This window comes from Pleurodeles waltl, chromosome 5, assembly GCF_031143425.1.
Source record: "Pleurodeles waltl isolate 20211129_DDA chromosome 5, aPleWal1.hap1.20221129, whole genome shotgun sequence".
Taxonomy (NCBI): domain Eukaryota; kingdom Metazoa; phylum Chordata; class Amphibia; order Caudata; family Salamandridae; genus Pleurodeles; species Pleurodeles waltl.
In genome coordinates this window covers 779444945-779471915 of record NC_090444.1, presented here as the reverse complement: position 1 = coordinate 779471915, position 26971 = coordinate 779444945, and the positions used below count along the sequence as shown (strand labels likewise).

The window sequence follows — 26971 nt, the reverse complement described above, 5'->3', positions numbered from 1 at the left end:
TTACAGGGATGTCTGATTAACCCTTTTTAGGTTCAGCAAAATGCTCAGAGTGGAGCACATCAGGTGTTCTTGCCATACTTGGGGGTGACTTCCCTGGACAAGCCTCAGCACCTTATCCCAGCCCTCCAGTAGTGCAATTCTGAATAACCATAGTCCTAGTTACTCCTGCAGCAGTCCTAGTCCTCAGGGCAGATTTCAGACATCAACATTCTTGCCAGCTGGGCCTCCTCAGGGTCAAATCCTCTGTGTTCAGTTGAGCATTCTTGGAGTCAGGATCCTACTTTCCCATGAGCAGGCAAAGAGGAGGTCAGCCATCTAACCATTGAAGATCAGTTCCAGTTCCTTGATGCAAACTGGAGCTAAGATCCATTCAGTCCTTTTTTCAGCAGGTACTTTTTACTTCAGGTGTGGAGGTGTTGTAAAGACTCTCATAATTAGTGACGAAACTGCTGGATTTGGGTGGCAGCACCACTGTGCGGTGCAGAGGGCTGGGTCTGATCCTGCACCATGTGACAACTGTTGGCCAAATCCTTCCAGACAGCTAGCATCACCTCACCAGTACCCAAGAGTAAAAAGTGATTTGTGGCAGTTCTTAGCATGCCATCTAGATTTCTCAGGGAAATTGTGGCGGAACAGATCTTACACCTTTCTCTTAGTCAAATATGTCTCACACATACAAAGGCAAAAAATAAGCAGGACTAGGATGAATAAGTTTTATTGAATCAACTGCATTCTATGTAAAAAAAAAGCATGTATTGCAATTATGAGGATGATAAAACATAATAAAAGCAAGGATGTGACAAGAAAAGCAAAAGATAGGAAAAGTCCCACCATACTGTCACAATAATGTACTAAAATCCCTACCTGCACTACTAAGGTTCTCTACAAGAGCATGGCAGTGTAAGCCCTATTGTGCCCACCAGGTCTCCCGGGAAAAACCCATCCCCCTTACCTGAGATTGTATGTAAAGAAGAGGTCTGTTGGTCTATTGCAAATTCTCCCACATTGATGGAGAGCCTGAATCAGATCTCGGCAGAAACTTGCAAAGGCGACATGGAGTGTATGATGGCACCTGGTTAGAATTCCCCTCTTCCGTGTAGGGGGCAGTGAGGTGTTTTGTAATAAAACTTCTAAGGCCAGATTTGCTAAAAAGTGCTGCAGCGCGGTGCTAAACCAAAATTGGCAGCGCCGTGCTGCGCCACTTTAGAAACGTAGGGATGTGCCATATTTATTAGAATGTGCTGCACGCATGTGTTTCCCCCTGCACTGGTGCTAAATTGAGCTGTCTAGCGCCAATGCAGGCATCCTTGCACCATCTTGCAAGGATGTCTGCATTGAAGGGTTTGATGGTTTATGTGTTGGAAGGTGTCCCTTCCTGCACATAAATAATCACTAATATCGATTTGGCACTTCTGTGTGTGCTGCACAATGCAGAACACACAGAAGTACCAAAAATCATTTTGAAATGATTGTTTATGTGCAGGAAGGGCTTCTTGCACATTAACAATCATTTCTGGCATTTTGCCCTTTCTATGCATGCTGCAGAATGCAGCACACATAGAAAATGCAAAAAACAAGAAGGAGTAAAAGTACTCCTCCTCATTGCGCCTTGCTAGCGCCATCCCTGGGGTGGCGTTAGATGTTGGCGCTGCCTCAAGTTTACGAAAACTCATAAATCTGAGGCAACATCAAAATGCAATGGTTGTTGCTGTGGCACGCCCACAGCAACATCCATTGCACGCCCCTTCCACCCAAGGGGCTACGTGTGAATGGGCTGTATTTGCAAGGTGGTGTTAAGCCACAAAAACTGTCTTAACACCATCTTGTAAATACCGCGCAGGGCATTGTGGCACCAGACATCCATAGAATGGAAAATCACAATTTAATTCTCTAAGCAGCCATTTTATAGTTCGCTTAAGAAATGCAGCTTTACATGAGGCGTGTAACTAGGCCCAAGACCTCGCTAAAGGAAGGCCTACAATTAATAAAACATATACATAATACATAACCATTAATATGATATAGTACTACATAATCCAAACATGAGCGCAACATTTGACATTAATAAGCTGCTAATAAGTACACTTCGTGAATATTGACAGACAATCAAGTAGGCACATTTCAAATGTGTGCATTATTTCTCTACGTTAACTCATTTTCTGTGCTGATTCAATATTCAGAATACATGACTATTCATTAGTGAAAATTCAGCATTAACAGTTTCAAGCAATGATGTGTTTTACCCACTCTCACTTGGGCACTAGTCACCCGCCACTTAAGCCCCATCTCAAACTCTAAAACTCCCTAAGCGTTTATCCCTGCCTCAAAAGGGAAGCAGAGAGCTGAATAAGTTCTGAGGGCTGGGTGGAGGTGGTATGAGATGTTTTGATAACAAGGTAGCTGGGAAAGTGGCCCTGTACATTCACTGTAATATTAATTTTCTTTCTCGTTCAAAGGTTTTACCCAACTCTGATAGACCTGAGTATTCTCTTATTGATGACAACACACGTAGGAACTTTCTTAATACTGAAACTGAGTCACAAAGGTCAACTGTAGATATGCATCATTCAACCTCTGACTTCATCACTGTTGTATATATGGTGCAAGTGCTTAAACTTAAATCTAGTGAAAATGAATATCAGAATTCTCTTAAGAATGGGTTCACACACTGAATTTGAAGCACTATACAATGCTTTTCAGTGACCTTGCGCTGTCCTCCCGCACGAGATCAATTTCCCTACATTAAATTGGTACTGGCAAATAGGCAATCTTACAGAAAGATTGGTGGCTTTGAATCAGCTGACCCTCCCTAGTAATGGGTCTGATGTTCAATGTAAATTCAACTCACCTTTTTACCCGCAGATTGGTTACATGTGAATTGAATATGATGATCAGCCTTGAAAATATCAGGATTCGCAGGAATTCACTGACCATCAACCATCTGGTGTTATCATCCTTGGCAATCTTCATTTAGCAAAGCCTTTAGAAACAGCTGCTTACTTGAGGCTCCTTTCTGACCCCACTGATAAGCAAGGGTATTTTATTCTTGAATTTTCTGATAAAGTAGGTACTGAGCATTTATGACCTGAAGGGTCCTTGGAATCTTAGCCTACAGCTGCCCATTTTAAAGTGAAAGGTCTCCCCAGTTTACGTTATTTGTCATTTAATTTAGCAATGTTCATGACCAAATTACATGCTCAATATTGGTGAGAATTTATTGAAACCTACCATATCTGTATGAGCCATTTTTTAAATCAGGGTTTCTAAACTTCATTGTGGCAGCAAATCCTTCCCCTATCAGTAGATGATCTGACGGCCTTAAAATATGAATTAAGTTATCTCTAAGAGGCACAATTTTGAATTTAGAGTTACCCTAGTGGGGTCTATTGGGTCTCTGAAACTCCCCACTGTATGGCCTGCATTGTAGGTTGATGAATATTCCAACTGTAGTGTTTCCTCTAGCAAAGAATCCCCTTCTTTGAACCTTTGTGACACTTGGATTATAATGAACCATCTCCTCAAGTTGTTCCATCAGAAGATTTTAAGGTCCATTTGAACCCCTTATGAGGTTTGAGCTATATCATCCACAGATCAGGATCATATCATGCTGGACAGTTGTGGCTATTCAATAATATGCTACAACAGAATCAAAGGGGCTTGGAGCATGTAATGGCTAAATTTTATCTGATACTGTGGAGTCCAAATATATAGAAGAGGAAATTGTAAAAGTAAGATTTGACAGTGACCATCACGCTCTCCACTCACTTTGCAGGGGCTATTTAAAGATGGGGGATGATCAGAAAGAAAACTGATTACCCTCTATTAAAAATAAACATACGGTGTAAAGTGGTCTACCAGTGTATGTTGTTTGCCCCAGTCCCGATCTTCAAATCATGGAACTTCAATTTAACCTATCTGCCACACTAAGGGAATGCTTCTTGATGATGGGATGAGTTTAACTGATAGACATGACAGATGCTACATCCAGAAAGGATAATCATTCTTTTGGCACATAGTAGCTCTGCTAGTTTTTATGCATCCAATCAATTTTAGTTCTCAATTCCTCTAATAATGTGGGAAAAGCATTTTGAAAAACTTTATTCTGATATAGTGGCTATTACACCTCTCATGCCAGACGTTCCCATTATGCTGCCACAAGGGTCATGGATTAGTGGTAGCAACAACCAAGCTCTAACAACTATTTTTTTTTTTTAATAAAGGGTTCCTATGCCACAATCTACAGTTTAAAACCAGGTAATGATTTGCGGCTGAATAAAATCCTGGGAGAACTTTAGCGATCTGAAACCTGACATAGGGACCTCATACATTAATATTTTATTGAGCTCCGTTATGGCAGGAGTCAATATCATTGGGTCATGGAGAAGATCGGAAACCATACTCATATATATGAAGGGTTGAAATGGCTCTCCAGCCAACTTCATACACATTAGTCTACTAGATAAATCGAATTTTATAACAAGCGTTCATATGCATGACTAGATGGCTGGAAATCATCTGAGAGTGATGATCTATTTACAGCAGGGTCATTTTACAGACGTCTGATGGGAAAAGATGGGGTGAAAACAGAGAGTTAACTAACCCAATAAATGTGATGTGGGGTGCAGGTCAGGCGTGTGTGATCGTACCCATGCTGTTCACCCTATCTATAAACAATGTAATACAGTTTTGGAATAGCTAACAAAATGGTTTTCCCAAGCTACCTGGCACAAAAATGTCAATATTATAAATATGCTAGACCATGTCCCCTGCAGATGTGAACACACATAATCCTAGACTGGTTTCAACCTATTTTCAGTTTCATTAGTTAGATATAGCGTGAGCCCTATGGCACAGTGGGCATGGGACTCACCACTGGCATACTTGTCACACTTAAAGCATCTACTGGTAAAAAACAAAGTGATTGGAAGGAATGCTTGTACGAATTTCTGCCACTGGCAATCACTCTGGGTCACATTCCAGACCATTTTTTTTTTTTGCTTACTGCAACATAGTAGACAGTCTTTAGGCATATCAGTCTTGGTTCAGCTCCAATTGGAACCTTCCAGCTCGAAATGCCAGACCAGGTGCCTACATGCAACACCCAAGGAATTTGATGCATCCCCAGATTTACAAGACCTTGTAAACCTGGGGATGCGCCAGAGCCGTATGCATCCCCAGGGAGATGCAAGAAGGAGAATCATCACTATCTCTCCTTTTTTTCTCTTTCTTTGTGTGTTGCAGAATGTTGCAGCACATATAGAAAGATGAAAAAAGGATTGTTTTTGTGCAGGAATGTCCCCTCCTTTAACCTTTTTTGTTATTGCATCCGTATTCTCAAATAAATGCACACAGCCCCATGCCAGAGAAGTGTCTCTAATATACTTTAACCACGATATTTCAAGACCATGGTCGCAAGAGAGGCTGTCTCTTATAATAGCCCGGTTAAGCTCAGCTTTGGTATTCACCCGTATTGAAATGCAAAGGTTCAAAGGAGCTGCATTAATGAGATCTTGAACATATCCAACCCTAATTCTAGGTAAGCAGTAATGTAGAGTAAGCAAAGCCTATTCTTTTCCACCTGGATCACCCCAACTTCTCTGCAGCCCCAAATTCCTATCCTAAATGGCACAGTTGGTATGCACTTCCTTTTATAAATTTCCAAGATTGGAGCAACCAGTTTTTATCCAATACAGGTGGCAAGGGAAAAGGCGATGCCAACAGAATCAGAAAAAACATGCTATCCTGCTTCTGAGGCAGGAAGACCAAGAACAGTCATCATCAAAATCTAAGCCGAGGTATGGGTAGAAACTCACCATATCCATTTTCCTTCTTCCTATATTTAGAGTTCTGATTTTGTTTTTTCTAGGGTCACACATAATTGAGAAGATTGTAGTGAAGTTTGTCTCTCACTCAAGCACCTTCATCAAGGTCACAAATCTGGAAATTAAAGTCTTAAGACCATTGGCCATCCTGCGGAGAGGAACCGCGTTGTCCACATGTAATAAGGTGCGCACAGCCTTTTTCCCGACACATTAACCCCTGCATTTTCCAATACATTTTCCAGACCATTGGTATAAAGCAAAAAGAGAAGGGCAAGTACATATCCTTTGCATACTCCACGTTTGAATTTAAAGGATAGAGTACACTCCCCATCATTCCCAAACCTAACAGAAGCCGAGAGACCCTGATGAAGGAATATAAGTAAATAAACCATCCCCTCCTCAAGGCCCATGGACACAAGGATAGTCCATAATTTGGACCTATTAACACACTTGAATGCACTTGACAGGTCTGTAGGAGGCTGGCCCGGTTTGTGATGGGTACCTAAGGTTCTTACACCTTATACCAGGTCCAGTAATCCTTTATTAGTGAAATGTAAGCAGTATCTAGCAGCTTAGGCTGTCTAGGGGTAGCTGTAGCAGAGCAGCCAAAGCTGAACTAGGAGACGTGCAAAGCTCTTGCAATATCACTATAGTCACACAGTACTTATGCACAATAAAAGACAATACTCAATGTTACCAAAAATAAAGGTACTTTATTTTAGTGACACAAGGCCAAAAATATCTTAGAGGCAATACTCCTTCTGGCGGTAAGTATTATACACAATATATACACTAGTAACCAAAATCAGGTAAGTAAACAGTCATAGCGTAGTGCAAACAGTGAAAAACACAATAGATTGCAATAGGCCTAGGGGCAACACAAACCATATACAAAAAATTGTGGAATGCAAAAGTTGGATTCCCCCCTAAGCAGGTGTAGTGTGTAGAGTGGCAATGGGGGTGTAAGAAAACAACAAAGGTAAATAAAGTACCACACTCCAGAGCCCCGGAAAACCAGAGTAAAGTACAGAAAGTTTCCTCAGAAGTTGTGGTGAAGGATTATGCAAGAACCAAGCAAGAATGCAAGCAACCAACAATGGATTCCTGGACCTGAAGACCTGTGGAGAGAGGAGACCAAGTCCAGAAGTCGATGAAGAGTCCAGGAAGATCAGGAGCCCCTGCCGACCTGGAAGAAGGTGCAAAAATGGATTCTCTGGTTGGAAAAAAAAGTACAGAAATGCACCAAAGAAGATAGCTACGGGTTCCTCCTTGGTGCAGGAGATGTTACACATCGAGTTGTTGGATAAAGGCTGTTTGTGTCACTGGATTTGGCAAGAAGCCTTGGCTCACGCAAGAACATGTTTTGCGTCAAAGAGGAGCTTCCCGGACCCAGGAGGGACCTGGGGGTCTCAACTTGCACTGAGGAGGGAGAGGGGGCTCTTGGCACTTCAGAGAGCCCTCAGAAGACCAGGCAGCACCCATGGGAGTCCCAGGACATGGAGACAAAGGAGTTGCAAGGTGCGGTCATCGCACCACTAAACAGAAGGTTCCCACGCTGCCGGAGAACAACTCAAGGAGCTGAGAATCGCAGGTTAGAGTGCTGCGGACCTGGGCTATGCTGTGAATGAAGAACTTTTGGAAGAAGTGCACAGAAGCCCAAGGAGCTGCAGAGGACGAGATGCACAGGGGCACTGCCTGACATAGGGATGCAAGCCCTTACATCCACCAAATTTGGACAGCTGGACCTTTGGACAGTCAGCATCACTTCGGTCACCACCTGTGTTCCAAGGATCACGCTCGTCGACAGGAGAGTTCACAAGAGATTACTTTGGTTCTTCTGGTGCAGGGTGAAGACAGGCAGTCCTCAGCGTGTGCACAACCTGGAAACTGATGCAGTTGCTGGCTGGAGCTGAATTTGCAGGTCACAGGAGCATTCCTGGATACTTTGTTGTAGTTACAGCGGTTCCTGGAGCAGTCTGCGGTTGATCTGATGGTCAGGCTGAAGCAGAGGATACAGAGGAGTGCTGGTAGAGTCTTGCAAACCGAATCTGAGGAAACACCCACAGGAGAGACCCTAAATAGCCCTGAGAGGGGTATTGGCTACCTACCCAGGAATGCACCTTTGAGGCGGGGCCTCTGATGTCACCTGCTGGCCCTGGCCACTCAGATGCTCCCAGAGCATCCCTACACCTTGGAATCCAAGATGGCTAATGCCAGGGACATTCTGGAGAAGCTCTGGGCACCACCCCTGGGGTGGTGATGGACAGAGGCATGGACACTCCCCTTTCCTTTGTTCAGTTACATGCCAGAGTAAGTAGTGGGGGTCCCTGAACCAGTGTAGACTGGATTATGCAAGGAGGGCACAGTTTGTACCATTCAAAGCATTTCCAGAGTATCTGGGAGGATACCCCTCCCATGCCTGTAATGCCTATTTCCAATGGGAGAGGGTGTAGCTCCCCTCTCCTAAAGGAAATGCATTGTTCTGGCTTCCTGGGATTGAGCTCCTCGATCCCCTGGAGGGCAGAAACCTGTCTGTGAGGTGGCAGCAGCTGGGGCTACACTGGAAACCTCAGAGAGCTGGTTTGGCAGTACTGGGGGTCCATGGTGGCACCCCCACGGTGCATGGAATTGGCCCCCCAATATCAGATTTGGATTGGGGATTCAATTTCACAATCTTAGACACCTCACTTGGCCATATTCGGAGTTACCATTGTGAAGCTACATTTATGTATTGACATATATGTAGTGCACGCTTATAATGGTGTCCCCGCACTCACGAAGTTGGGGAAATTGTTCCTAAACAATGTGGGGGCACCTTTCCTAGTGCAAGGGTGCCCTCACAAACAGTAACATTGCACCTAGCCTTTAGTAACTGAAGGTTAGACATATAGGTGACTTATAAGTTACCTGATGCAGAGAAAATGGCTGTGCAACAGTGCTATTTCACTCAGGCTGCAGTGGCAGTCCTGAAAGAGTGTTTGTATGAGCTCTTTATGGGTGGAAAAAGAAATGCTGCAGCCCATAAGGATCTCCTGGAACCCCAATGCCCTGGGTGCCTAGGTACTATATACTAAGGACTTATAAGGGGGTCCAGTGTGCCAATCTGAATTGGAATATCGAGTCACTAAACTATGGTGACAAATTTGGTAAACAGAGAGAGCATAAGCACTGGAGTTCCGATTAGCAGAACTCCAGTGACACAGTCAAGCATACTTACAACACTTATAGGCCACAAACGATGAGCACTGGTGTCCTGACTAGCAGGATCCCAGTGAGACATAAAAAAACACTGACAAAGAGGCAGAATTTGGGGGTAACATGCCAAGAAAGATGGTACTTTTGTACAAGGTCCATAAATGCAAGATGGATGGGGACACCTTTTGCAAATTTGTATTTGACAATTATAAGATGTAAGTTGAGGCATTGTTCAATAGTCCCCAGGCCCTTCCTCAAGCCATATTGTAGATGGGATAGAATATTTATCTCCTTAGCCCAAAACAGGAGTTGATCCAGAATTACTCTACCAATTATCTTAGTTGTAGAGTTGAGTAAAGATAAAGGTTGATAACACCTGGGGTCATGGGCATTACCCTTTTTGAAAATGGAAATAACTACTGACCTGCACCATGATGGCGGGGTACCCTCCCATCAAACTGCATTAAAAATGCTGGTGAGCCCAGGAGACCAAAACCCAGGGTACTCTTTAAACAAATCAAAGGGTACTCCTTCTGGGCCCAGAGCAGTTTTCGATGGGTAAGGAAATGGCTTTGGCAACTCTATTGACATCAAAATTAAGGTTACAGCATAAGGAGTAATCACACTATCCCTCATCAACCGACATGTTGTCATTGGTTGAATAAACTGCAGAGAAGTACTGCAGAGAACTACTGCCTCAGTAGTAATACGAACAGTAACTTTATCTGTAAATGGTACAGAAGATAAGCTTGCTTGCACCGCCTTCCAGAAAGCCTGTTGGTCTTTTTCTTGCCAAGCAACAACTATTGCATCCCATTTCTCATCTTTAACAGCTGCTTTTCTCTTTTTTAATGCCAAAGCATAAGCCTGACTACAAGTTGAAATAGTACTCTGATCTCTAGGAACTTGCTTTAAAGCACTGCCCAGACTATAATTGACAGCCATGAAATCTTTGTCAAAGCTAGATTTTTCCTAGGAGAAAACCCTACCCACTGGTCAAGTTAAAATCTGTTTAATATGTTATAAACCTCAGCAAAACAATTTAAAACACATAGAGGACCTTGTATTTAAACATGCAGGAGTTCACCAGGAGTCCACATGCAGGAGTCCACTGGAGCTAACAACCTGGTTCATAACCAATTTAAAATTAACAAATTACCAGGCCAGCCAAATTAACAATTACAATAGTTTTCAAGCCCAATTTACACAACTACAACGACAAAAACTTGTGTCAAAGGTAAGTACATTGGGTGTGAAAGCACGTAGCAGCTACCTTCCTAATCGACATTGTTATAAATTAGGTCTTTGGTTGCCAGTCAGGTTACCCCCTGTCCAAACAAGATAGGTTGGGTGAGCTTCTTTTGTGAATGGAAGCAGATTTATGCATGTACTAATGATCCTAGTAGACCTTAACCAAACGAGACCCACAAACAAGGATTTCGAGTTCAGTGGATTTTGGGCTAATATTCCAAGGATATGGAAATATCAGGTCATCAGTAGCTATGTGGTATTGAAACATTCCTGATTATGAGATTTAGGAGAAAATTATGTGGCAATTCATATACCCGTTCAGAATCCTGTATGCTTTCTCCTGATGTTTCTCTTTGATGTTCCAGATTCTTTTAACAGTTAAAATCTCGGGGTCAAATTCCAGATGAAATACTGGGGTGCTTCTAGCGAGGCCCTTGGTTGGTTAACTGAAACCTAATTCCTAATCTCAGCCTCTGAATTTTTAACTTGAAATTATGGCCAAATCATTACGGGCCTTATTTAGAGTTTGGTGGACAGGATACTCCATGACAAAAGTGGCAGATATCCCGTCCCCTTAATACAAGTGCAATATTGCCTATTGTACTCGTGACCTGGCAGATAGAATATAATTTTTACAGAGTATGCCATCCCCTAAATTTAAAATAAGGTACTTTATTGCCATACGACTAAAACATAATTAAGGGCAATCCATATATGACTAATTGTGCAAGCACCAGTATTGTAAAGCAAATAGCTGTGCCACCAAATACTCTGTCAATTAAATGTTTACATAACACTTCCAATGACATACTCGGTTCTGTAAACTAGTCACAACTAGACCTTACATAGAATACTATTCTAGGTACATTACCTTGTGTTTCATATCATCCCCTTGCAATGAAAACGTCCTGTGTAAGGTGATTTCATGTTCTGAAAAGCTAGCTTTGTGCTAATCATATGCTTAAACTTAAACAAAAAATTAAATCAATTCTGTGTTTAAACTTTGGAGCTGGAGGGAACATGTTAATGTTGCTATGCCAATTGGTACTGAGGCACAGTACATCCTTCTTCCTAATGCTAGTTTAATCTAAATATAATTATATTTTACTAACTTTACACACAACCCTCATCCATCCTTTAAAGTAAATGAAAATGTGAGCATTTTCATCAGGTATATTTTGGCGTGTAAATATGGGGACTCATTACATGTGATGCCTCATTTTTTTCGGCAACTCGTATAAGTGGAGATTTTAATTTGATAAGTGTATGCCGGTATAGAGCGAGGGATGGAGGGAGAGTGAGAGAGGATCTATTTGACTTAAAGGCAGCCTTAGATAAGTGTCCTAGTGGTAATGCACCTAACCCTGATGTGGCATATTTGATGATAATCCTAATCTGTGGGTTCTGTTATTAATGACCGCTCTGAAGGCTGTTGCTAGCTCAGTCCCCCAGCTTCATGGTCTCATGCCACAATTGTTCCCATCTTCAAGAAGGGTATAAAAGTAGACCTTAAGCATTATCGCCCGACCTCTTTAAAAGATTATGCAGTTTAGGTAAAAAAAATGCCTCTAACCAGTCTAGCATCATTTCCTGACGCAAAACCATCCATACCACATGACTCCTGTCTTTTAAAACACAGGAGTCATGCCCACCACCCCAATGGCCAGCACAGTGACCAGGGTCCCCTGGGCATGGCCTTTGCACCCAGTGCCATGCAGGGGTAATACTTACTTATACTTACTCTACTTACCTGGGATGGAGGCCTTGCTGGGGCTTGGGATGGGCACCTGTGGGCCCGTTCCATAGTGTTTCACCATGGAAATGGGTCCACAGGTCCCCTAACATGTGGTCTGACATAAGCGTTAAATAACGGTGCAAACCAAGCTTTGCACCATTATTTATCCCCTACTCCCACCCATGAGTCATTTTAGCATAGGGGATAAATATGGCGCTATGGGGATAGCACCATTTTTTAGATGGAAACGTCTATCTTGCATCTCATTGATGCAAGGTAGGTGCACCCATCGAAAAATTGGTGCTAACTCCAATATTTTGACGCTAGACCTGTCTAGCATCAAAATATAAATATAGAGTGAAGTTTGCGCTGAATTTGTGTAGCAAAAAGTGGCGCAAATCCATTGCAAACATAGTATAAATATGCCCCATGTATCCATAGAGAAGTGTGAAATCAAAGCGTCTATAGACAGGAATGTAGAATGCACGAAGAATCTAGAAAGCATACAATTGTTTCATATATGTCGAACGATTTGCATGAGGGATGCCAATTTTATTTGATCTGGGTGACTAACAGTCGTTTTGTTTTAACTAGATGCAGCTAGGCACTGTACATCACTTAGTTGCCTTCCCTGAAATGAAAAAAACGCCCATTAGTAACGATTCCATGCCCCTGTGACGGTGTCTCGATACACAGCACACAGCCCTTTATTTTCTTTTGTGGTTTTATGAGGGTTTGAAGTGACATTATTTAAACTCGATGTTCCTTTCACAGAACATCAGGGATTATAAAACTGCCTAATGCTTTAAATTTGCACTTGAAAACCCTCTGGTATGTTTCAATACTGCACTTTATGGAGTGGCAAATATCTCAGGAAATGCATTATATTGTAGTGAACATAAATAGGGGTGCTTCGACATTTTTAACTATTTCTTTTATTGTAGATGTTTTAATGTTTTATGTCAATTGATGATGTGTTGTATGTCATTTTATGGCCATTGTAATTGTGTTGAATAAATATTTTGAATGAATGAATGAATGAGTGTCCAGTTTCAGCAATATTTCAAACTCTCCTTGTCCTTCAATATGTATTAAACCAGATGGTCAGAAAATAACTTTCTCATTAATTAATTTTTATAGAGGGGATAACAGATATATTGTAAAATCATAAGACAGGTTATTACAACATCGGTTTGTTCTATAGTGTCATTCCATGGATCAGTGCCAATCTGTCTTAGTATATAATGAATGCAAATTCGATGTTCTCTATGAAGCCTTTAATCGCTTTTGCAAGGGCAGATTTAAATCCACTGAAATGAATTCCTCCTCTGTTTCTATGTGTTACCTCAGGCCTTTCAATATGTTCGTGCACTGTTGGGATTTAGCGAATTGGGATTTAGCTAACATATATTAATTGAAGCACAATTTTTATTGCAGAGTCTTCCAAAGAAAAAGATGTGAAACCAAAACCAGCCATTAAGAAAAAAGGTATTGTTAAAGTAATCGTTCAAGGTGTCAATAAAATCCAAAAAAACGTATTTAATAAAAATGACTGCCAAAGGAAAACCACAGCTCTGCAGCATTGTAATTCTCTTTTGGAAATACCATCTGGCAATACTGTAGGTATGCATTTATAACCAGTAGTATGGAAATACTGTTCAAGTGAATAGTCTCTGGGGAATCGCAGCCGTTAGAATAAAAAAACACAGCCGATAGAACATATATTGCCATGCATTCAAGACCTTAAGCAAGTAACTGCAGGGACAATTGGTGATTCCGAGATGTCAAAATATGGCTGGTCAAAACTATGTTTCAGTCTCGAGGACAAAAAAACTCCTGCATAATTAGCTGAGTGTTACATTGCCACTCAGATTATGAGTTATGTAGCAGATAGTCGTTATCAGTTTTACACATTTCAGGTTCAGTTAAAAACATAATTATTTTAATTTTAGGTGGAAAATTCGACCACTTCACGACAGTAACCTTTCTTAATGGGGAATGTCAATAGTAATTACCGTATTTCATCTATGTTTCACTAACTTGAGTTTGCTTCTCCACACAACATTTGAGGACTAAGGGACTATTTTCACCCAAGGTCCTTTACCAATTTAACCATGGTAGGATGACTTGAACCCCCGGATCTGTGCACTTCTCATTCTTAATGCAACCTTTTTCGCTTTGATCTATGAGGATATTGTGCAATTTCCTGTGGGCGCGTTTACCGTTGCTTTCCCATTGTTTTAAAAAGTAAATAAGATTTATTTCAAAACACTGCAACAGCCTCAATGAGATTTTGGTGGCTCAACGAGAATATAACGTAGATCTCCTCTATCTCCTCTATTAGTGGTTACAAATTAAATTGAATGCAACAGAGGGATGTTTGCTTTTTTCAGCCTAGTAATGACATTTATTTGGGAAAACAATACCAAAATATATGATTGGAATTCCGTTACTTTTGACTACTGGAAGTTTAACGTCTAAATTGCATTGCAGTCTTTTACCGTTATACTCTGCCTGTTAAACCGAGAAGCAGCCCCATGAAAAACAGTTTTTAATTTCAGTTTAAAAAATGATTTAAAAACATGTACACTCATTATAACTCTACATTTAAACCTTAAATAATGTTTTTCTACACAATTCACACCCCTGGAAACGAACATATGTAAACATTTGACATGCCTATGAGTGATGAAGTGTTCTTTTACATCCATCAGAAATATGATAATTTTCAGAGTACATATCTGTGATATGTAAAAGAGATAATTTTAGGTTTAATTCTAACAAGCACAAGATAGTCAGTTTAGTGATGTCAGTGGTCTCTGGAGTCTCCAATCAGTGTATGCATGTGGAATATATGTCCACTTAATCATAGACCAAATAATATGTTGTGCCCAAATCAAAAGCAAGTGAAGGATGCTTGTATTTTCCCATCATTCCCTAAGTGAAGATATGATGGTGCCCCTGTTATGTTGTATGCTGCACAGGAATGGTTCTTGGATAGTGAAAGGTAATCTGCCTTGACATCGTCAGCAATTATCCAACCGCTTTTCATTTTCGAAAACTGCAGGCAGGAATTATCATCAAAACATTTGCTTAATTAAAGCATAACAAGCCACAGCATCCGAAATTCCAGTTTGGAATGTTACTATCAGGAGCACAGTCTATTTATGAAGTATGGGCCGAAGTCCAACTTTGGTCCTTATGGAGCCAAACCAATACCATGCACACTGCCTTTGCCCGATTGGAGGGCAGACCAAATCTGAGTTGGTATCTACAGTGGGATCCTTTTAGGAGCCTTCACCTCCTTCTTCCACCAAAAGGCATGCAAATTATCTATCGGGTCTCTTTTGAGATCAGCCAATTAGTAGTTCCACAATTAGCTAGGGGCACAGTCTCCTAATGAGTGATAGAACAGGGAATGACATTTGAACATCAGACCAACATACTTACAGATATTTCAATATTCTCTCTTATAACATTTCATTTTCATCTATGTAAGTTTATTGTGACACAGGAACCCCAAGTGTGTATAGGTGTTAGCAAGGGGCAAATGGTTATCATTAATAAGACGTTCCTTTTTAAATATGGGGATTATAACTATAATTGTTTTGAGTTTTTGTGCAATTACTTACCAAGCCGTTGGCAGAAACAAAAATAGTAAGTACATACAATGATATTACCCCAAACATTGTCTGCAGCAAACGCAAATGCATGCGATATCTCATCCCTTGAAAAACACCAATAAAATGTGGCTCTACAAGTTCAAAACTGACCTCATTTGCAAATCTGGGCCACTTTTTAAGCTCCCTGGTTCGCCATTGGGGGGCACTTTTATTTTGGTTCCCTGGCCTATTTTATTGTCCCTTCATGTAGCTTGAGTTCAACAAACCACGCATGTTTGTATTCTCCATCTGATTTACGGTTGCAGTTTAAAGTTACAGGTTGTTATGAAATTGTGTACAGCTTACCCTTGTTATGCTGCTGCCCATAAATTACTGAAGTGCATTTCCGAACTATTTGTGCACTCTGCTGCCCCCTTGCAAGAAACAATTAAACATGTGCAAACCACATCTAGTTAGCCAAAAAAGAGCCATTCAACTTTACACCGGCCCCCAGGGTGGACAAAACTAACATGCTAATCATCACTAGCAATAGGCATTCGTGTATGTTGCTTTCTTTGATGGTGTCTGCTGGGATTTTGAGATGCACTGTGACATCTTTTACCAGGGGGGCTCTTTGACTGAAAGGGTGTGTGTCTATGGGGCAACAAGAACCACCATCGTGTGTCAGTCTCTATTGGCTCTATTGGAGATGTGGAGTTAAGAATAGTAAATCTATGTTACTTTAACAATAAACTGATATTTGACATTGTGAAATCTATGTTGTTTGAGTTCTCGTTTTTATCTTACCAGCTCCTACTTAGTAAGTATACATGTTCATTATCTTTGCTTCTACAAATTATGTTCATTATCATTGGTTCTGCAAACTATGGCCCAGATTTATACTTTTTGACGCAAAACTGCACTAACGCAGTTTTGCATCAAAAAGTATAGCACTGGCTTTCGCCATTCTACAGCATCAGCCGGGTGCCATATTTAAGGCATGGTGCAAGCCGGCGCTAAGCCTGGGTTACCATCACAAAACAAGACGCTAGCCAGGTGGGGGTTGGGGTGGGGGTGGCAGTATGGGAAAAGGAGGTTGTGGAACAAAAAATGACAGTAACCAGCCTACCGTCATTTCCTGACGCACAACCAACCAAAAATGACTCCTGTCTTAGGAAAGACAGGAGTCATGCCCACCACCCGAATGGCCAGCACAGGGGACCAGTGTCCCCTGGGCATGGCCATTATACCCAGTGCCAGGTGGGGGGCCCCATGTTAGGGTCCCCACTGGCACTTCAATAAAATGTAAAAAATACTTACCTTACTCACCTGGGATGGGGTCCCTTGTCCTCTGATGTCTCGCTGGTGAGGGTAGGGGTGTTCCAGGGGCTTAGGGTGGGCACCTTTGGGCCCATTCCATGGTGTTTGGCCCTGCAAATTGGTTCACTGGTCCCCTAATGCCTGGTCTGACCCAGACATTAAATTAAGGCACTAAGCAGGCTTAGCAGCATTATTTAGGTCCACCTCCCACCCGTGTGCCTTTTTTGCAGTGGGGGATAAATATGGCGCTACGGGCTTGGAGTCATTTTTGGGACGGGAATGTCTACCTTGCATCTCATTGATGCAAGGTGGGTTCACGCATCCAAAAAAAGGTGCTAACTCCATTATTTTGACGCTAGACATGTCTAGCATCAAAATATAAATATGGAGTTAAGTTTGCGTTGCTTTAGCATAATGAAATGACACTAAATGGTGCAAACTGAGTATAAATATGCCCCTATGTCCAGTACAGGTATATTACAAAAAGGTTGCTGCAGTTTGAGTGAAGTAATGTCAACTGTTCATGGATTTATTGCTCCTAGACACTAGTAATACCCCTTTTGGTTGCACGCACAGGTGAGTATTTTTTAGACACTAACACATTCATACACATTCATTATCTTTCCTCAGTTTAAGACACATGTCTAGTACTGGAATTACATAAAAGTTTTTGCAGCTAGGAGAGATTAATGACAAATTTCTTATGGAATTATTGTTTAGAGACTAACAATCCCCTTTTGCACGCCCCTTAATATGTCAACACACATACCTGGGTGCACAGATTGTGCATATCTGCTCTGTTACACTTAGGTTCAGAAATCAAAGTTAGCAGGACTGAGGGGAATGCTTGAAACCTTGCTATGAAAACAGGTTTGAATATACCCTATGATCTGATTTCACGTATCATTTGCAATAACACTTCAGTCCTTCACCCTTTGCGCTAACGTTTGTGAAATTCCATCCAGGCCTGCTGCTCAGGTTCCTGTATGGACTTATCTTTTGATTTGATTTTGTAGTTGATGGTAAATGAAACAAGTATGTGTTTATTTTTTGTAAAAGCTTATTTAGTTTAGTATACTTTCCACAAGCCTGGTTATTGTGACTTACGGCAAATAGATTTGAATGCCATCATATAATCATATATATTTTTTGCTTGGCTCTTAGATTTTCCATTTCTTTTATTTCATTCAAAGCTGTCTAGAGGTGTTATATATTGTATTTTTCTTAAATGTTCTTTATATAACATAGGGCCTCATTACGAGTTTGGAGGTCAGCGGACCGCCATGGTGGCTTCGGCCGACCGGCCACCATCCGATTGGTGGTCAGACCGCCGTATTTACGAGTCACCTTGGCCTATGGAGCAAAGACCGTCACGGTCCTGCCTACACCGCCAGGCAGCACAGACCTCCACGGTCACGAGGCAGCACAAACAGGTCAGCAGAGCCTGTGTTGCCCCCAGACACATTATGAGGTTGCACACCACAGCAGTCCACCCACCATGTACCAGCAGGCAAAATGGGGACTATAAAGGGAGACACTCACCTTCAGGCAGCCTCATATATCCGGTGCTGCCATACAGCCCATCACACATGTCCTGCCGCTGTTGCTGCTCATCGATGAAGCCCTAATTCCAGGCTGCTGTGCACGCAACTGACCGTAGTAAGCACACACACCTGCTGTGTTATCAACTGTTCCAACAGATCGCTGTGCCATCGTCCATGTGATATGGAGGTCACACTACAGGCACCAAGTACACGTGCCACTCTGTCCTGGGTTCGAATCATACACCAAGAAGGACACATGCACAGTCACAATACCCCCCCCCCCCCACTTTGGGCAGGTCACTCACACTGCCCTGCAACACTACACAAAAACATACATCCACTTATCTCAGACACAGGGACAGTGAGGTGTACACAACATTGTCGCACACAACACCAACAACACACAGACATCACAGCTAAAAATACAACTCACACACTCACATTCCTACTGTGCCATGAACTGTTGTCACATTCAACACACATGTATGGATGTGTCATGGAACACCAGCAACACTCTCAGTAAACAACCCTACAATGGACACACACATCACCAGCATTGCAACAAAATGGAAGGACAATGGGATGCACAATAGTTATAAAGACAAATATACAAACCTCAGAATGCTTACAATACCTGCACAATAGGGATGGAGTCAGCAGGAACACCCAGGGAAGGAGGTTGCACTGGGACACATATCACCTTGCAACTGTCCATAAAACAACATTTGCACAGGAACTGTCCTTTCAGGTATCTCTGGCACAAACAATACTAGACCCAAATGACATGCCTATCTGCACAATGTGGAAATGCAAGTCAACAAAGCACATACAACTCCAACTGCATGGAACATACCTCTACATGAACTAGCTGTGAGGTACACACAGCCAAATGGACACATGCACAGTCTACTGCAAACAAAGGTAGCACAATTGTACACATTCCATGTCTGCACAAACAAAACTCAAGCTAACACACATCAGATGAATACATAATCCATATCAGGGGGACACGTCTAACACCATACCTGCTCATATTGGACAATACAAGATGAAATGCTTACCATACCAAACAGTACACAATGCCATGACACCACCATTGCATTTACACCCACATATGCATACAGTTATCATACACCCTTGTCTTGAGAACACCAGCACTGCCCACAAACTCAGATTCTGCAAACAACAACAAATGAATCAGCAAGCAGGCTGGAACACACACAACTGTAGGGACACAGCACAAGTTACTCAGGACAACACAAAGGTAGGAAAGGAATTGCAGGACAAATGTATACCCCAGAAAACAGCGGTTTGGGGTCAGAGAAGACCTTGGATGTGGAAGGTAGGGGCTGGAAGGTGGGTGGGGGCCTCTTGGTTTTGGGACGGGGTGGATGGAACAGGGGAAAAGGCAAAGTCAAACAAAAAAAACTTTCTAAAGGACACATGGATGGTCAACAGAAGGGGGTGGGGATTTGGAGATTGATGGAGTGGTTGTCTGCTGTGTCAGTGTGGATGTTGTGGGTGCATGCTTCTGGGAGGTATACTTGTGTTTGGGTGATGTCTGTTGTGTGGGTGAGTCTGTTTGGGTGGTGTCTGTGGGTATGGTGTTTGTGGTGAATGTCTGGGTCTCTCTTGGTGTGGTGTTTGTGGGCATGCTGGGTGTGTCACTGACTGTTGTGTTGGTGCCTGTGGGTATGCTTGACGTTGTGTATGTTATGCTGGGGATGGTGGGGGTGTCTGGGGAAGTGGTGACTGTTGTGTCTGTGGGTGTTTGTTGTTTGCTTGCGTGCAAGTGTGTGTTTTGTGTTGCTTGGTGTCTGTGTGTGGTTCTCTTGTGTGTTGAAGTAGATGCGTGTGGATTGGTCTGTGTGCTTTGGATAGGTAGGGGAAGGAGGGATTTGGATTGGGAAGAGGGAAGTGGAAGGTGGAGGGTGACTGGCTGCCATCAGTATGGAGGTCAGAGCCTGAAAAGTTCTCTGTAGGCCAGACATTGCACCATGAATGCCTTCTAGGAATGGCTGTCTAACCCACAGACATACTTTTCAGAAAGTTAATAGCCTCCTCACTTAGAGCAACAAGGTTAACAGGGGCTGGGGCAGATGTGCCTGTGGCAAAGGAGGCTCGCACGCTCTCGAGTTAGTGGACGCGGCCAACTGGGTAGGGAGCAACAGGGAGGTGGTGATAGAACAGGGGTGGCAGACAAAGATAGTAGAGGGGGATGCCCTGATGGGACCACCACCACTAGTCAGTATTCACATGAGGAAAAATACAATGATGAAGAGGATGGTCTGGACTCCCCCGTGGTATTCCCCTCACCCTCTAGGCCATTGGGTCCCTCTGTGTCAGTGGTGTCTTGGCCCAAGCTTGCATGGCCAGATGCTTCCCCACTCAGCTGTGCCCCATTTCCTTCACTTGCCAGTGCTGATGCTGCAAATACAAAGAGAAAGAGGGTCATCACATGTCCATGATCACACTTGAACAACAGCTCTGATTAGCAAACATTACCATGATATGAAGTAGACCCCAGCAGCAAACTCAACCTAAGTGGCCCATGCATGTGCTATACCATATGCATGCCATCTGAACTGTCAACAGTTGTCCACCGGAAAATCAGGATCTTAGAAAACTACAATTGCATGGCTGAAGTAGCGCAACACACAGAAACCACTTAACAAGTAGGAAACTTCATCACCCTCAAAGCTTTGCCCCATGGAGCAGACCTCAGTTAACTGTTGTCATACAATAATAGGCCAATGCCAAGTGCATTTGTACAGATCCAACACAAGGTCATGCACACATCTATTTCTCACATACATAATAACCCAAAAATAAGAAATGATGTTTCAAAACCCTGCCATGTTGATGACAAAAGTGGAGAACGTGACATGGAAATACTCATGCCACACAGGAAGCAGTTCCACTATGCACACTTCACCAAGTGACATTTGCCCCAATGGAGTCATGGAGGTAGCACAAATGTTGCTCAGGCAGGCCACACATGTGGCATGGAAATGGACCCTGTACTTGTTAAAGGCCCTCAACATGTTGTCCAATTGGGAGCTACATCATTGTCTCCATTATAGTCATGCAGACCCAGATGTCTGTCTGTGGATGAATGCTTGTACCCAAGCACACATGATTTAAACATAACTGCAAGTCACTCCATGATGCATACCAACAGCCAGGTCACAAACCATTACACATGTGCAGCGCACTTTTCCACATAATGCCACATCAAGGGCACAGAAATGCACATTATGGATCAAAACTCTAGGCCTAACTGTCAGGTCCCTCATTGCTACAGCAGTTGTACGTACCAAATGATATGCTATATGCATGAGGGAATGTGTCAGCCAATAAACTATGGTGTCACACTCTTGTCTGTGGCACACCATTAAATGTACGACATCTGCAAATATCCTATTCAACACACAGTTTGCCATGCCCATATATGTGAGGGAATACAGACATCATCTCTTCAACATAGGTAGACCACGAATGAAGCAGCAGCTTACAAATGTTTTTCAAAACAGAAAGGGACACATGTTGACATATAAGCACAAGAAATGTTGAAAACAGTGATGGCATATAAATCATGTCAACGGTCATTACACACTTACCAAGGGAAGATATTGATCTATAGTTGTTGCCAAAGTACAATGTAGGCTCTGTCACATGTGTGATGGCCACATTCACATTACAGACTGCAGTGAGGCACCAGCACCCATCATATATTGAAGAAAACTAGCCCCTAGGTGGCAGATGCCAATATACCCATTTACCCAGACACACAGCTGAGGACAGTGATCCATCACTTTCTTACCTTTAGCCTGTGAGGAGTAGTGGTGTGTTGCATAGAAAGTACACCCACTACAACAACAGACAGTACTTGATTGACCAATGTACACAGAAATATGTCATTCCTGGAGAGCAAGTGGTTTGTGGATTGTACACCATTGTCTCCTAGGTCCCTGGGCCAATAGGCAAGGCACATCAATATACAACACATGAGATGTCTACACAAACAATCACTCATCTACTGTGTGACCCACAGCTCATCCCTAATCGTCAGGGGAACCTGTCAGAACCTAACACATTCACTTGGCAATGTGACAGACAGGAATATGCCCTGCACTCTCCCCCTGTGCTGCCCTAAAGTGCCAATGGAGCTCTAGAGAGGCCACCATGCGAATGCTGGCCATTAGGGGGTCATGGTCCGACGGGCACCCCGCCCATGCTGAATTTGCATATGGCTGGGTCCATACAGGGGTGGCATGGTGAACAAAAGAATTGATGGATTAAACCCAGATCTGTGAGTTGGGGTGAATGTTTGGTTGGTTCCCCATTCTGTTCATCATTTGTGTTTGGTTGCTTCCAATTAACAAAGGCATGAATTGTACAGTTTCTGCTGTGTGACCAAGCTACTGAGTCACATATCATGGCTTCCTAGGAATCCACACACTTTCTGCACTGTGGGAGTGTCAGTTATGCTATGAGCCTGTACAGGACAAATATGACCTGTGGTAAGGTGACAAAAGAGTTGTGAGAGTAAGAGACCAGTCATGAGTGGAAGACAAGCACTGACAATGATGCTAAGTGTATATATGGACTAGACTAATTATTTACCTCTGTACACATTCCTTATCTAGTCAAAGAAATTAGGCATGCAGGGCAGGATTTGCCACCAGATCCTCATGTAGGCCACAAGAAAGGATCTGCTGGGGTACAGGGAGTGTGGAGAGTGCCACACTTGTATAGCCACAGTGACTCTCCCACAACCTGGACTAAGTCCCATAACGGGAGATACATGTGACAGGCCCTGGGCTCTGCAGGTTGAGCTAACAGAACCTACATGACACTCAATTCCCATCACTTATATGCATGACAGTACATCATGTAGCCAACAGCAATCTGGCATGTGTGTGGCAACCTAAAGGGCCCAGTGAGTCATGATTTGCCTTCCAAACAATAGTTCAGCAAGTAGTTTGAAGTTTCTGTGGCACTATGCACATTGCTCACATGACTCTCAGCTGACTCATACAACAGGCATACACAGCTCATGCTGTCACGCAGCATACATGTTGTCTGACCTTTACATCAATCATGAGGAAAGAGATGGCAGTGGATGGCAGTAATCCCAATGTCTTGGATGGTATGTGCATCCAACACAAGTAGGATCTAGGACACCCAAAAACCTCACACAACACAATGAGACTGAACCTAACATATGGCACTGGCCACCAATACCTACATATTGTCCCTGCCATTGAGGCTACACAGACCTCCACAACAGGCAAATGAGTAGACAAACTAGCGCATTTTGGCGGAGTGAATACCCAGTCACATTTCAAAGGTCAATTGTGTTGCGCATCTCTGACTCTAGTCCATATACATGTTGTGACCACATGTGTGTGTAAATCCATGCCGTCCACATGTGACCTTTGTGTTATATGCAGCTGTGATCTATACTGCTTGCCATGTTTATCCATTCAGAAATGCCCTGTCACATGATATCATTGACATGCATCATATTTGCTGCTGTGAATACACTGACTAATGTTACAAATCATGTCTTGTCATAACAGGGAGAGGCAGAATGCAACAAGCTCAGGTCTACCGTCCACTGCCAGACCTTCAGACAATGGAAGAGTGCCACATTATCCTGCTATATTGTCTGAATAGGCAAACAATAGTGGACCTGTGTTGTCAGTTGGAGCCAGATCTGATGCCAGCTATTAGTTATCAAACTAGCATAACACCCATTGCACAAGTCATGTCAGTTTTGCACTTCCTAGCTACAGGGTCCTTCCAAAATACAGTGGTCCTATCAGCCGGCATGTCCCAACCTTTGTCCAGTCTGGTGTTGAAGGATATCCTTTCAGCAATTTTGAAACACCTGGACAGCTATATCCAGTTTCCCTGATGTGAGGAATTAGCCCATGTAAAGGCTGACTTTTATAGTTTTGCACCTATCCCACATGTGGTGGGAGGCATTGATGGTGCACATGTAGGTTTGGATTCCTCCGGAGGCCACTAAACAAGTACACCACAACAGAAAGAACTTCCATTCCATCAATATGCAAGTCGTGTGCTTGGTGGATCTCTACATTTCACAGGTCTGTGTCCGTTATCTGGGTTCAACGGCGGCCTGGCTGGTTGGTAAGTCACATCTGTCCTAATTTTGTGTGTGCAATGTCTGGCGGCTCATTGTCGCACATATGTCTCATGCCTTAACAGGAGACTCTGCATAGCCAAACCATCCTTGGTTGTTACCGCCATTGAGGAATCCAAATACACAAGGGGAAGTCGGCTTCAATGAAGCCCATGGAAGAAAAAGGCTGGTAGGGAGCAGGCTATTGGACTCCTGAAGTCCAGATTCCACTGTCTGGACTGGACTGATGGAACCCTCCTCTACTCACCTGGTAAAGTGTGTCAGATCACTGTGGCATGATGCATGCTCAACAACATTGCCCTATGGAGGAATATACTGTACATCTCAGAAGAGGTGGAGCCTCGAGTGCCACAGGGTGAGAATCCTGAAATGCCAAGTGAGGGTGACAGTGGTGAACAGAAAGGAGCTGACTGTCGGGAAGATCTCGTCAACAGCTACTTTTAATGAGTGTAAGGATGTCATGTGATGTAATGACTATGACTGTACAATGTACTGTGGTTCTGAGAATGTGTAGAGTTAAGTGTTTTGGCAACAACTAGGGAGATGATACTCTGCAATATTCAGCCAAAGGATACTTGAAGAGTTAGCCTTTGAAAAATCCTCACCTAGATGCTGCTGCTTTGTTTGTGACTTTCTCATTGCAATGGAATTCCATTTTCAGATGATTGCTATGTGATTTGTGTAATAGGTATGTTTTCAAGTGTATACTCCTGGTTTTGTCTTTGTACAGGTACCTTCAACATGACATTCTCATGTGGGTATTTCATAGTTATGCTATTGGTTTGTATCCTATTTTGTTCTGACAGACAAAGTGGATATGGATTGTTCCAGATAATGTAAGTCACGGATTTGAGATGCATGCGACCTCTGCTAAGGCAGCTTCAACAGTGTTTGGGTGGAAGGTCTGAAGTGCACATTGTACTTGTTTAGTGTGCTTTGTTGGGCCGATTGTATAATGTGTGTCATCATGTGGGCATGAAATATGTAGTCATCAATTATGAGCAAGATATTCACCCTTCACATTGGCTAAGCACTCTTCTTGTATGACCTGTATGTAGCTGTAGATGTGTTTCATCATTGCAGGCCACAGTGACTGTCCCACAATACTGACATATGTTTGTGTCATACCACCAGATGCATGGTCATTGGCTAATGATAGGCCTGTGATCAGGTACAACAGTCCCTGGATTATGTGAGGGTGGATTACTCTGGTTTATGATAAGTCTCAAGCTGGTGACACCATCTACTTTACTGTTGCCTATTCTACAGGACAATGTCTGACAAGACCCTTCCTTTTGTGCTTGGGGGGCTATACCTTGGTATGTGAACGTTGGCTCAATATGTGTCAGTCATTCTTGGCTATGACAGTCCAGTCATTTTAACAGCCTATGTGCTATACAGTACAATACAATGTTTGGTGTGACCAGACACTTGTAGCAATGTGTTTGTGTGTGTTGGTAGTAATAATTTGAAAGGATTTGTACCTGTAATGTATCCATCCTTGCACTAGTATCTTGTGTCTTCCTCATTAGCTTCACCTGGTCTTACATTTCTATATAAAAAAATGCGGAACAGAAGCAAGCAGACAATGACTTTGTGATTGGTGGATTTATTGAACAAGTTTGCAGAATTTAGAATTGGGGCATGATGGAGCAGAAATGTGAAATGGTCAGTCATGGTGGATGAAATGATTGGATTAAATGCCACACTATACAAAGTCCAAAGTCCAGTGTACTCCTTCCATTAGAAATGGAAGGTGATTTAAGAACAGCCAAGAGGGTAAAAATGTGGCACACAAAGGGGGTCATTTTGGAAGAGGTTACTTGCTGGCTTTGGCAGGTGTATTGCCATCTGCACCTCCAGGATTCCTCCATGGACGTCCCTGCTTGTGTGTGGGGGGTCTGCTGCTACAGCAGCAGGGGTGTCTGGGGTGGGTTCTTGGTGTAGATGAGCCAAAGGAAGGGGAGAGTGTTGTTGTTGATTCCTGCTCAGGGTGCTGTTAATGTCCCTCGGAACCACTGTTAGGGAGACCATGTTGGTATTGTGAGCCTCCCACTGTTTACACATTTCCTGTGGAAGTCCCTCTTCAACTGCTTAATTTCCAAGAGTTCAGAAAGTACCTGGCCCATCATGCCTTGGGACTCCTGATAGACCCCCAAGGCATGGCTGATGGTGTACTGGCCAGGAGCAGCCCCAGTGCCCTCACCCCACTGGCCCACAGCATCCCTTCTGCTCACCCTCAGCCCTGTGCCCTTGCTACAGGGTGCCCTCTCACACTGGTTGCTGTTCAGGATCCATGAATGGGGGGCCACACTGTGCTTGGGGCACAG

General features: G+C 43.0%; 1 protein-coding gene across 43 annotated transcripts in view; it reads left to right on the top strand.

Moving 5' to 3' along the window:
- The window catches only part of TRDN (triadin), a 1868677-nt gene that overhangs the window by 1171297 nt on the left and 670409 nt on the right, over nt 1-26971 (top strand). For all 43 annotated transcript variants that reach the window (XM_069234794.1, XM_069234791.1, XM_069234779.1 and 40 more), the window contains one exon: nt 13441-13491. In XM_069234794.1, the coding sequence (XP_069090895.1) occupies nt 13441-13491 (51 nt within the window). The remainder of the gene's footprint in view (nt 1-13440; nt 13492-26971) is intronic.